The 12,009-nt window shown below is 45.9% G+C and overlaps 1 protein-coding gene across 1 annotated transcript in view; it reads left to right on the top strand.

Moving 5' to 3' along the window:
* The window catches only part of IMPG1 (interphotoreceptor matrix proteoglycan 1), a 53,503-nt gene that overhangs the window by 19,185 nt on the left and 22,309 nt on the right, over window positions 1–12,009 (top strand). The window contains exons 7-9 of the mRNA XM_064164240.1: window positions 1,383–1,529; window positions 6,909–6,967; window positions 10,071–10,091. Of these exons, the coding sequence (XP_064020310.1) occupies window positions 1,383–1,529; window positions 6,909–6,967; window positions 10,071–10,091 (227 nt within the window). The remainder of the gene's footprint in view (window positions 1–1,382; window positions 1,530–6,908; window positions 6,968–10,070; window positions 10,092–12,009) is intronic.

Raw genomic sequence — 12,009 nt, 5'->3', positions numbered from 1 at the left:
TGCTGCTCTCTGGGGCCAATTTCTTTTTGATCATTACTTTGCTCTTGTTGTGTTTGTTTACCTAAGGCATAAAAAGCCTGGCTGAGAGTGGAATTGTCCTTCAGCAAATAAAAACACTAAAAAGTGTTTGCAGAACAAGCAAATATTGCTAATAAGAACAAACATCCAAAGTCTATGCAGTACACCCAGCAAAGAAATAAATTGGATTTTGCTCCAAGATCCTCATATTTTTAGCAGCCAAAGTTTATGAATAAAACCTTCCAGGGTTCTATGAAAAGCCAAAAGGATTTTTTTGTGTGTGTAATAAAATCAATTGGCAGTGGAAATCAGGAATGGTACATGTTAAAGCTAGCAATAACATTAGGGAGGATGGATTGAGCGATTGGCAGAAGGCAGGAATTTCCTAAGTGGCCCCTATATAATAAGGTACCAGAATATTGTATCCAGTTCTAGGGGCCCCAGTTCAAGAGGGACAGAGATCTACTTGAGAGATCTACAAGGATGAGGAAGGGACTGGAGCACTGCCTGATGAAGAAAGGCTGAGAGACCTGGGGCTGGTTAGTCTGGAGAGAAGATGACTGAGAGGGGATTTAATCAATGTCTATCAATATTTGAGGGCTGGGGTTTAGGAAGGAAGGGACAGGAACAGCTTCTGCTCACTTGCACCCTGTGGTAGGACAAGGGGCACTGGATGTAAAGTACAGCACAGGAGGTTCCACCTCAACATGAGGAAGAACTTTATTGTAAGGGTCTGCATTCAATTTTGGGCTCCCCAGTTTAAGAGGGACAGGGATCTGCTGGAGAAGGTCCGGCAGAGGGCTAGGAGGATGATGAGGGGACTGGAGCACTGCCTGGTGAGGAGAGGCTGAGGGACCTGTTTAGTCTGGAGAAGAGAAGACTGAGAGGGGATTTAATAAATGGTTATAAACATCTGAGGGCTGGGGGTCAGGAGAGGGGGGACAGGCTCTGCTCACTGCTCCCTGGGATAGGACAAGGAGCAATGGATGGAAGCTGCAGCACAGGAGGTTCCACCTCAACACAAGGGGGAACTTCTTGACTGTAAGGGTCACAGAGCACTGGAACAGCCTGCTCAGAGAGGTTGTGGAGTCTCCTTCTCTGGAGCCTCCCCAGCTTTTCTGCAGGCCCTCTTCAGATAGTGGAAGGCCACTATCAGGCCTCCCTGGGGCTTTCTCTTCGCCAGTTAAGCCAATGGATATGGTTATCAATCCTCACCAGTTGTATTATATGGTTCAGAAAGCTATTCTGGGGACAGCCTTTACAGGGAACCCTTCTACCTATTAAATACAGAATCACGGGAGAAAAATAACTTAGCTTTATTTCTCCTTTTGGTTTTTTTTTCCTCCTCTTCTCTTCTTTTCCAGGAACTAGGAACAAATACAGTCCCAGAGCTGCCTGTGGAGCAAATGGTAGAATTCAGTGTCACTCTGACTGATCAGGAGTTCACACCTGAGCTGAACGACCCTGACTCCCCGCAGTACCGACAACTAGCCGCCAAGTTTCAGCGGCAGGTAAGCAGGCTGAATCCCTGCCCAAATGTTGCCTTGGCTGAGATCCAGGCTGTGAAACTACCTTCACTGTGGAAACAGAGTTATGATCTACTGCCCTCACTTGAATTAGGTAATCCCTGTTTCCTCCAACCTTGGTTTTCACAGCATCACAGAAACATGCAGGTTGGAAAAGCCCCTCAGGATCACCAAGTCCAACACAGAACCCTACTCTTCAAGATTGACCTTAAACCATAGCCCCCAGCACCACACCCAAACAACCCTTAAACACATCCTTCCTACATCAGCAGCATTTCCCACAAGGCAATATGGAAGGCCATTAGAGATATAGTAGGCAACCAATCAAGGAAGACAGCAGGACATTGTATTACAAAAGGTCAACATGGGCCACGTCTTCCAGAGGTAATTAATAGGTCAAACTACCTCGATCACAGCATCACAGAAACATCCAGGTTGGCAAAGTCCCTGAGGATAACCAAGTCCAACCTATAACCCTGCTCTACAAGGTTCCTCCCTAAACCATATCCCCAGGCACCACATCCAAACAACCCTTAAACACATCCAGGGTTGGTGACTCCACCACTTCCCCTGGGCAGCTCATTCCAGTGCCTGACCACTCTCCCCATGAAAAACTTTTTCCTAATGTCCAAAACCAAAATTTCCTTCATGTACACTCAGTTTTTCCCATGGTTCAGGCCATCTGCTCAGCCATTAAGCTAACAAGCCAATGTCTTTGTCAGCAGTAAAGCCTCAGATAACAGATGAAGGGAGCAACTTTAGCAACATCAGTTGTGCTTAATCAGGAATTCATGGGCACTACTTTGTCATCATTTAATTTCTACCCTAAACCCAAGGAGAAATGTGATAGAAATGCTAAAAATAATTAGCTACTGTTTTCTGAACCACTTTTCAAAGTGATTCCAGCCACATTACCACAGTTTCTGTAAGCACTGGAATGTGTGTGGTGTTTTCATACTGTTAATAATATCAACTGAAAACTCAGCTGTCCATTTAACAGAGAGCATTTAACAACTTCAGGTTCCCAAAAGGTTTTCCTAGTCAAAATAACTAAAGCTTCAGAGTGGCTGAGAGCAGCCAGGAAGAAAGGGACCTGGGGGTATTGGTAGGCTGAAGATGAGCCAGCAGTGTGCCCAGGTGGCCAAGAGAGCCAATGGCATCCTGGCCTGGATCAGGAACAGTCTGGCCAGTGGGACAAGGGAGGTTATTCTGCCTCTGTACTCAAGACTGTTCAGGCCACACCTTGAGTACTGTGTCCAGTTCTGGGCTCCTCATTTCAAGAGAGATGTTGAGGTGCTGGAACATGTCCAGAGAAGGGTGATGAAGCTGGTGAGGGGCCTGGAAGAGAGGCTGAGGGAGCTTGGGGTGTGCAGCCTGGAGAAGAGGAGGCTCAGGGGTGACCTCATTGCTGTCTACAACTACCTGAAGGGAGGCTGTAGCCAGGTGGGGTTGGTCTCTTCTGCCAGGCAAGCAGCAACAGAACAAGGGGACACAGTCTCAAGTTGTGCCAGGGGAGGTCTAGGCTGGATGTTAGGAGGAAGTTGTTATCAGAGAGAGTGATTGGCATTGGAATGGGCTGCCCAGGGAGGTGGTGGAGTCACCATCCCTGGAGGTGTTGAAGCAAAGCCTGGATGAGGCACTTAGTGCCATGGTCTGGTTGATTGGACAGGGCTGGGTGCTAGGTTGGACTGGATGATCTTGGAGGTCTCTTCCAACCTGGTTGATTCTATAATTCTCAGTTTCACAAGCACTCCTTAGTGCAAGCCATTTCACTCTTCTGCTTCAGATCTGCAGACTAATAATAGTGCAGAATGTGTTGGCAGAGCTGATAGCTTCTCTGGAGAGCTGTGTTGTTATCCTCAAACAGAAGAGCCTGCAGACTTTGTTTACTGCACACAAAATGATGTAATTCAGGAATGTGACACCAGCCATCTCATTAATTGGAGGGGAGATATGCAAAGCTTCTTGATTGTTAGATTATTTTCCAGCATCATTAAATTTTATCTGTCACTTTAAAGAGCCCAAAGCTGTTCCTGAATAAGGCTAAATAAAATGTTCTCTGTTGTCCCATACTATAAAATACACCTGATGTGCTGTCTGCCAGAGACAGGACTTGGGGAAGGCAGAGGGCAATCTTGATCCAAGACAGTTTTACAAATGCACTCAAAGGGTGAGACTGAGGAGGTTAGGCTGAGAATTAAAACCTTGTACAGCTGTGTGAACTGTACAAACCTCAGAGAGGTCTTTGCAAAGACTGAGGACTTGTGAGTCCCAGGCTCAGCTTGTAACTCATTCCAGGCACAGCCAGAGGGATGAGCTACAGCAGGGACTGCAGTGCACATGGTCAGAAGCATAGAGTGGTTTTGGCTGGAAGGGACTACAAAGATCATCCAGTCCCAACCCCCTGCCATAGGCAGGGACATCTCCCACTGGAACAGGTCCCTCAAGGCCTCATGCAACCTGGCCTTGAACACCTCCAGGGAGGGAGCAGCCACAGCCTCCCCGGGCAATCTATGTCAGTGTCTCACCACCCTCACTGCAAAGAACTTCTTCCTAAGATCTGTTTTAATTCTTCCCTCTGCCAGTTTAAACCCATTACTCTTCTTCCTGTCATTACAAGACCTTGTCAGTAGTCCCTTCCCAGCCCTCCTGTAGCCCCCTTCAGATACTGGAAGGCCACTCCAAGGTGTCCTCAAAGCCTTCTCCAGACTGCACAGCCCCAGCTCTTTCAGTTTGTCCTCACAGCAGAGCTGCTGCAGCCCTCTGAGCATCTCCTGGCCCTTCCCTGGACACACTCCAGCATCTCCAGATCCCTCTTGTAATAGGGGCTCCAGAAGTGGCTGCAGTACTCCAGGTGGGGTCTCAGCAGAGCAGAGTTAGCTCAGCTCCTTTCCTACTCTCCTTTTGTGAGGAATTCACAAGGAGGCTATGATGGCAGGGCATTTTCTGCACTAGAGAGCATGTTCTTTTCTGCTAGCTGAGATGATAAAGACATCTAGGCTTACACAGCGTGGCTGATACCTGGCACCATGCTAACACACTGAGTGTCTCCTCACTTAACCTACATTAGAGACACAGAGAAAGCTGTGAGTCTCATTACCCATTCCTTTCAGGTTCTGAACAATTCCCTTTCCTGTCAGACAGCAGGTGTACAAAAAACATTTCATTTGCCATGGCTTTATGAATATTGCTATCATTGGACAAGACCAAAAGAGCAGTCAGATGGATCTCAAAACATTGCTAATTCTTGAGATACTGAAACCAAAAGTCTGGAAAATTCATCTAGGACTCACCTGTGTTGCTCGTTTAGTCTTCTTGGATGCAAAGTGGAACACAGAAGGATGTGAGGAGAAACTCTTTACAGTGAGGGTGACAGAGCTCTGGAACAGGCTGCCCAGGGGTGTTGTGGAGTCTTCTTTGGAGGCTTTCAAAGCCCACCTGGATGCCTTCCTTTGCAGACTACCCTAGGGGCTCTTACTTTTGGCAGGGGAGTTGGACTCGATGATGTCTGGAGGTGCCTTCCAACCTCTGCCATTCTGTGATGTTGTCTCTTCTATTCAAAACTATGTAATTGTTTATATTAGAATGGAAAAAAACACATGCAGTTATTCTACTTGTAAGTGACAGAACAATTTAATCACTAAATGACTCCTCAAACAAGCTACCCCCATCTGCATTTGGTTAATAGTGCTGAATAATTAACAATTTACATTTAAGGTGACTTGCATCACAAAACTATTCAAGAAGCAAAACTGCTGAAAGTGAGAAACCATTTTGATTCACATTGTTTGACTTGCTCTGTTATGAACTGGATTATCACTGATTTACATAATCACATTACTAAAGGGGGGGGCAAAAAAAGCTGTATTTTGAACTTTGTTTTCCATATGAATAGGTAATACAGGCAGCAATGCAAAGCAAACGTTGTGTTAAGCAAGGATGTTACACAAAGAAGGTGGCTGAAGCTGTTTCCTAAAGCTCTTTCTGAAATGAGAAAAATATTATCTAGGTAGTTGTCCCAGTCTGGAGGAATTCTGGGTGGGGGAAGTTTGGATTCTTGGGCACAGAATTAAGGTACGAACGGTATAGAATCAGAATAGAATCAGTCAGGCTTGGAAGGGACCACGAAGATCATCTGGTTCCAACTCCCCTGCCATGGGCAGGGACACCCTAACCTAGATCAGGCTGCCCACAGCCTCATCCAGCCTGGCCCTAAACACTTCCAGGGATAGGGCCTCAACCAGCTCCCTGGGCAACCCATTCCAGCCTCTCACCACTCCCACCTCCTCACGTCCAGTCTGAATCTCCCCACCTCCATCTTTGCTCCATTCCCCCTAATCCTGTCCCTCCCTGACACCCTAAAAAGTCCCTCCCCAGCTTTTTTGTAGGCCTCCTTCAGATACTGGAAGGCCACAAGAAGGTCACCTGGGAGCCTCCTCTTCTCCAGACTGCACAGCCCCAACTCTTTCAGTCTGTCCTCACAGCAGAGCTGCTGCAGCCCTCTGAGCATCCTCCTGGCCCTTCTCTGGACATGTTCCAGCACATCCACATCCCTCTTGTAGTAGGGGCTCCAGAACTGAATGCAGTTCATCTGGATGCAGTATCAAACACATAGGCTAGCTTTACTGCCTTCACACCAGGATAAGGATAGGAAGAGGGAAAGAGTAAGAGAGGTGGCGGAGAAAAGAGCAAGAAAAGAAAGAAACAGCATCACCTGTCACAACAGGGAGCCTTCACCTCCTATGTGTGATAGGGGACAGGAGCTCAGTTCCAGGTGTGGTGGTCTTTCAGCCCATGCAAGCTGAGCAGTCAGGCAGGTGGTCCCATGGTAGCACACACAGGCTCACTCTGCATTCTCCCAGATGGTTTCTTGTCCAGCTGTTGCACACTGGGGAGCTCTTGGGGGTGGTCTTTCAGCCCATGCAAGCTGAGCAGTCAGGCAGGTGGTCCCATGGTAGCACACACAGGCTCACTCTGCATTCTCCCAGATGGTTTCTTGTCCAGCTGTTGCACACTGGGGAGCTCTTGGGGGTGGTCTTTCAGCCCATGCAAGCTGAGCAGTCAGGCAGGTGGTCCCATGGTAGCACACACAGGCTCACTCTGCATTCTCCCAGATGGTTTCTCGTCCATTTGTTGCACACTGGGGAGCTCTTGGGGGTCTGAGCTGATGCAGGAGGGAATTTTCAGGAGAGTGAGTACAAACAGGATGCTGACTTAGCATTTCTCAGTAATTTAGCTCAAAGCAGGTCTATTTCTGAGATGCTGGGACATACTGCTCATCTCAGTCTCCAACAGCAGTCAGCCTGTGCTTGCTTTCCAGTGGTAGAACCTAACCTGAATTAATGATCTTTTGTTTTTTTACAGATGCAAAAAATCTTTGAGAAACTTCCAGGATTCAAAGAGATCCACGTTTTAGGATTTAAGTAAGTAAGAAAATGGGACTAGTTTTTCTACTAGAGGATTCTCCTCTTTCTCTCTGACATGAAGAAATGTATTTAACACTGGAGTGTGTATTCTTAGAAACAAAAGACAGTTTTCTGGGAGCAACAGAAAGACAACATCAAGAGAAGTGCAAGCACATCCCAAGTGACACTATGAGGTTTTGATTTACTAACTAGAAGAAGCCTTGATTGCCTGAAGGGAGAAGCAATCAATAAATCCTTGAAGTTGTTTGCTAGCAACATTTTATTACAGACTTTCTTAAATGGCAAGGTAGAGTTAGAAGTATAATTATTTTGGAGGGGCTGCTTTTTTGTAGGTGGATCTGGTGCCCTTCATAGATCACACTGAAAGTGCCTTGACAGGAGCAAGTTGCAGGAGAACAAAATGTTCATAGGTGGCCATGCATATAAAACTTTTCCAAAGTTGTTTCCCAGGTGTGTTAAATGAAAGTGTTTCTTTTGTAATAAATTTCATAGACTCAACCAGGTTGGAAGAGACTTTGGAGCTCATCCAGTCCAACCTAGCACCCAGCCCTGTCCAGTCAGCCAGACCATGGCACTAAGTGCCCCAACCAGGCTTTTCTTCAACACCTCCAGGGACAGTGACTCCACCACCTCCCTGGGCAGCCCATTCCAATGCTAATCACTCTCTCTGACAACAACTTCCTCCTAACTTCCAGCTTATACCAGATTTGTGTATATACTACATTATACTACACACTATATATTTCTGGGCCACTCAATTCAAGAGAGATGTTGAGGTGCTGGAACGTATCCAGAGAAGGGCAATGAAGCTGGTGAGAGGCCTGGAGCACAGCCCTGTGAAGAGAGGCTGAGGGAGCTGGGGGTGTGCAGCCTGCAGCAGAGGAGGCTCAGGGCAGAGCTCATTGCTGTCTACAACTACCTGAAGGGAGGCTGTAGCCAGGTGGGGTTGGGCTCTTCTGCCAGCACAAGAACAAGGGGACACAGTCTCAAGTTGTGCTGGGAAGTATAGGCTGGATGTTAGGAGGAAGTTGTTGCCAGAGAGAGTGATTGGCATTGGAATGGGCTGCCCAGGGAGGTGGTGGAGTCACTGTCCCTGCAGGTGTTGAAGCAAAGCCTGGATGAGGCACTTAGTGCCATGGTCTAGTCCACTGGACAAGGCTGGGTGCTAGGTTGGACTGGATGACCTTGGAGGTCTCTTCCAACCTGTCTGATTCTATGAGATACATATATATATGTGTGTGTATATACTATAAATTTGTGCTCTGTTTTGCCCTTGCTCTTTGTATGTTTACTGCTAACACAGGTTCCTGTGCATATTCTTTTCAATAGAGCATATACACTGTGGGGTAGAGGGATCAAAGCCTGAGTATATGCCAAGGCTCTGCTTCTATAGTTAAGAGCCTATTATGTAAAGAACCAAAGGAAAAGCAAATTGCTAGTAGTGTGGGGAGGGGGGGGAGCATAAATTTGAAAGGGAATAAAAAGTAGGGAAAAAATATGACAAATTCATATGGGTTTACAGCACAGCATCAGGAACATTCTACTCTTCTAGTAAAATCTAATGCAGATTGAAGAACACACATATCAAAATGCAATTTTAGATAAGAGCATACCTCCTCCTAGCTTTGCTCTCTGCAAAATTGCTGAGGGAAAGGAGAGAGAAGATCTAAATAGGGTGAAAATGAGTGGCTTACATTTTGGTAATGAAAGTCAGGAAAAAAACCCCAACCAACTAGATACTGCAGAGCAAGCAGAGAAAATCTGTAGTAGCATCTCACAGTTAGAAGTTGCAACAACAAACCTCTTCTGGTTCTGTCTCCAGGAGATCTGGGGTCCGTTTCTGTTTGGTATCTTGATTTTAGAAGCTGGCATAAAAGTATGTTCATCAATGTGTAAGACCAGGACTGATTCCCATCATCTAGTGATTTTGTTAGCTCCTGAGAGTTACTGATGAGCAAAGACAGGTGTTGCTGTCCATTCTCCTTGCTACATCAGCAGCATTTCCCACAAGGCAATATGGAAGGCCATTAGAGATATAGTAGGCAACCAATCAAGGAAGACAGCAGGACATTGTATTACAAAAGGTCAACATGGGCCATGTCTTCCAGAGGTAATTAATAGGTCAGATTACCTTGATCACAGCATCACAGAAACATCCAGGTTGGCAAAGTCCCTCAGGATAACCAAGTCCAACCTACAACCCTGCTCTACAAGGTTCCTCCCTAAACCATACCCACAAACACCACATCCAAACAACCTTTAAACACATCCAGATTTGGTGACTCCACCACCTCCCTGGGCAGCTCATTCCAATGCCTGACCACTCTTGCTGGGGAAAAACTTTTTCCTAATGTCCAGCCTAAACCTATCCAGTCACAGCTTGAGGCCATTCCCTCTTGTTCTATCACTACATACCTGTGAGAAGAGACCAGCACCAATCTCTCCACAATATCCTTTCAGGCAGCTGTAGAGAGTGATGAGGTCTCCCCACAGCCTCCTCTTGTTCAAACTAACCATCCCCAGCTCCTTCAATCACTCCTCATGTGCTTTATTCTCCAGGCTCTTCTCCAGCTTTGCTGCCCTCCTCTGCACTCACTCCAGTACCTCCACATCCCTCTTGTAACCAGTTGCCCAAAACTGAGCACAATACTCAAGATGTGGCCTCACTAGAGCTGAGCACAAAGGGACAATCACCCCCCTGCTGCTGCTGGACACAGCATTTCTGATCCAAGCCAGGACAGTTAGAGTGGCTACTCCTGTCGCAGGAGTTCACTGCAACCATACAGACACACATTAGCAATGTGTGCTCAAGCACCACCATTTGCAATGGGAAATAGGAAAGCAGGTGTTTCAAACTACCAAGGTAAAGTGCAATTCCTGTTTCCTCACTCAGAGCAGGGAGATTCCCACTCTTTGGAAGGGAAGAAGAGGAAATGCTGGAGAGAAGGCTGTCATTGTCACACAGAGATACAAATTGGAGACGATGAACAGCAGATAAATTGTCAGAAGATGGTTTTGGTGTACAACTAATTCACTTTTGTGTCTTTGCTTCTCTTTCTGTTTTTACAATCCACACCTTTTCTTCTGTGATGCAATGAAGACAGAAGAAGGAGAAAGATGGGTAAGTTGCCTCTAATTCATAATTAAGATTAATCATTTTATAGCCTATTAGACGTACATGGATACACCAATAAATGTTCTTTATCTTGATGGTGCAGAGCAAATTGATTTGTGTTCTGCCTCAGTACAAATCTATGTGATATAATGCAGCAGGGACATCATTCACCTTAACCTAAAAGGATCATGTAATCAATTATTTTTTTTCAGGAAGAAAAGGCAATTGACCTAAGAAAATTTGCTTTCAGATAATTCAAGATCTCTATTAATTATAAAATGAAACTGGGGGGGAAAAAGTAGGGAAAGTTCCTATTGAAACTTTCCTTTTCTCTCTGCTGTTTCCTAGCTGCATTCCCACATACACATTATCTTCAATAAGCACAGGGAGTTGGATTTGTTTTCTCCATTACCAGGCCATTATCATGGCAATGAGAACAGTTGGTAAGCCTGATAAATTGCAAGGAGCTTTTGACTGGTAATATAAACAGCTACAGAGTCTGTTGTTGATGCTTAAAAGTGCTGCTGGAGGGACAAATTCACAGAATCAGTCAGGGTTGGATGGGACCACAAGGAGCAGCCAGTTCCAAACCTCCTGCCATGGGCAGGGACACCCTACCCTACATCAGGCTGCCCACAGCCTCAGCCAGCCTGGCCCTAAACACTTCCAGGGATGTGGCCTCAACCAACTCCCTGGGCAACCCATTCCAGCCTCTCACCACTCTCAAGCTGAAGAACTTCCTCCTCACATCCAGTCTGAATCTCTTCATCTTTGTTCCATTCCCCCTAGTCCTGTCACTCCCTGACACCCTAAAATGTCCCTCCTCAGCTTTTTTGGAGGCACCCTTCAGATCCTGGAAGGCCACAAGAAGGTCACCTGGAAGCCTCCTCTTCTCCAGACTGAACAGCTCCAACTCTGACTTCAGTCTGTCCTTATAGCAGAGCTGCTGCAGCCCTCTGAGAATCCTCCTGGCCCTTCTCTGGACACACTCCAGCATCTCCACATCCTTCTTGTAATGGGGGCTCCAGAACTGGATGCAATACTCCAGATGGGGTCTCAGCAGAGCAGAGACAATCTGCAACATTTCCTTTTCACTCATTGTTTTAAAGGAGGAATTGTCTTCCCTGAATCCCTGCAATGTCATCTAAGTGTAAGGACACTATACCCATGAGATAGTGTGAAGTTCTTCTCTCTCCAGGTGATACTACTTAAAGAAAACATAGTGAAGTACAAATATTTCACAATGTACTCATTGGCTCTTATTTTACTTAGGTTAATTTAGCACCTGACCACAGGGAAAATTTGAGCCCTGTTCAAATCTACACACACCCACTTGGACTTGGAAAAGTGATTTGCCTGCAGAAAAGAGTAAAACTTTTGCCCCAGATATGATTATTTTTTGCTTATCCATAGGTTTTATGAACTGTTGAATCCCTTTTCACAGTTCCCTGCATAATTAGTAGGCAATTATGTCTCCCAGTGACCTCAGCATGCATTTGTGGCTCTTTGAATCAATAATCAAAGACTTCCAACCATATTAGCAGTACTGCAGGTCTCTGAGGAGTCAGATTCAACTGGATTATGTTACATGTTTATAATTTTCTTCACTACTGGAATTTTCATTTAAAATTATGTGTAGGAGAAAATAAGATTTGGATGTAGCAAAAAGAATTTTCACAGAATCACAGGATTAATCAGGTTAGAAAAGACCTCCAAGATCATCCAGTCCAACCTATCAATTAACACCTTCTAACTAACAAAACCCTGGCACTAAGTGCTTCATCCAGCCTCCTCCTAAACACCTCCAGGGATGGTGATTCCAGCACCTCCCTGGGCAGCCCATTCCAATGTCAACCACTCTGTGAAGAAGTTCTTCCTAACATCCACTCTAAACTTGCCCTGGCACAGTTTGAGAACTGTCTCC

The sequence above is a fragment of the Pogoniulus pusillus genome, chromosome 25, assembly GCF_015220805.1.
Source record: "Pogoniulus pusillus isolate bPogPus1 chromosome 25, bPogPus1.pri, whole genome shotgun sequence".
Lineage (NCBI taxonomy): Eukaryota > Metazoa > Chordata > Aves > Piciformes > Lybiidae > Pogoniulus > Pogoniulus pusillus.
This window is presented reverse-complemented; position numbering and strand designations above follow the sequence as displayed.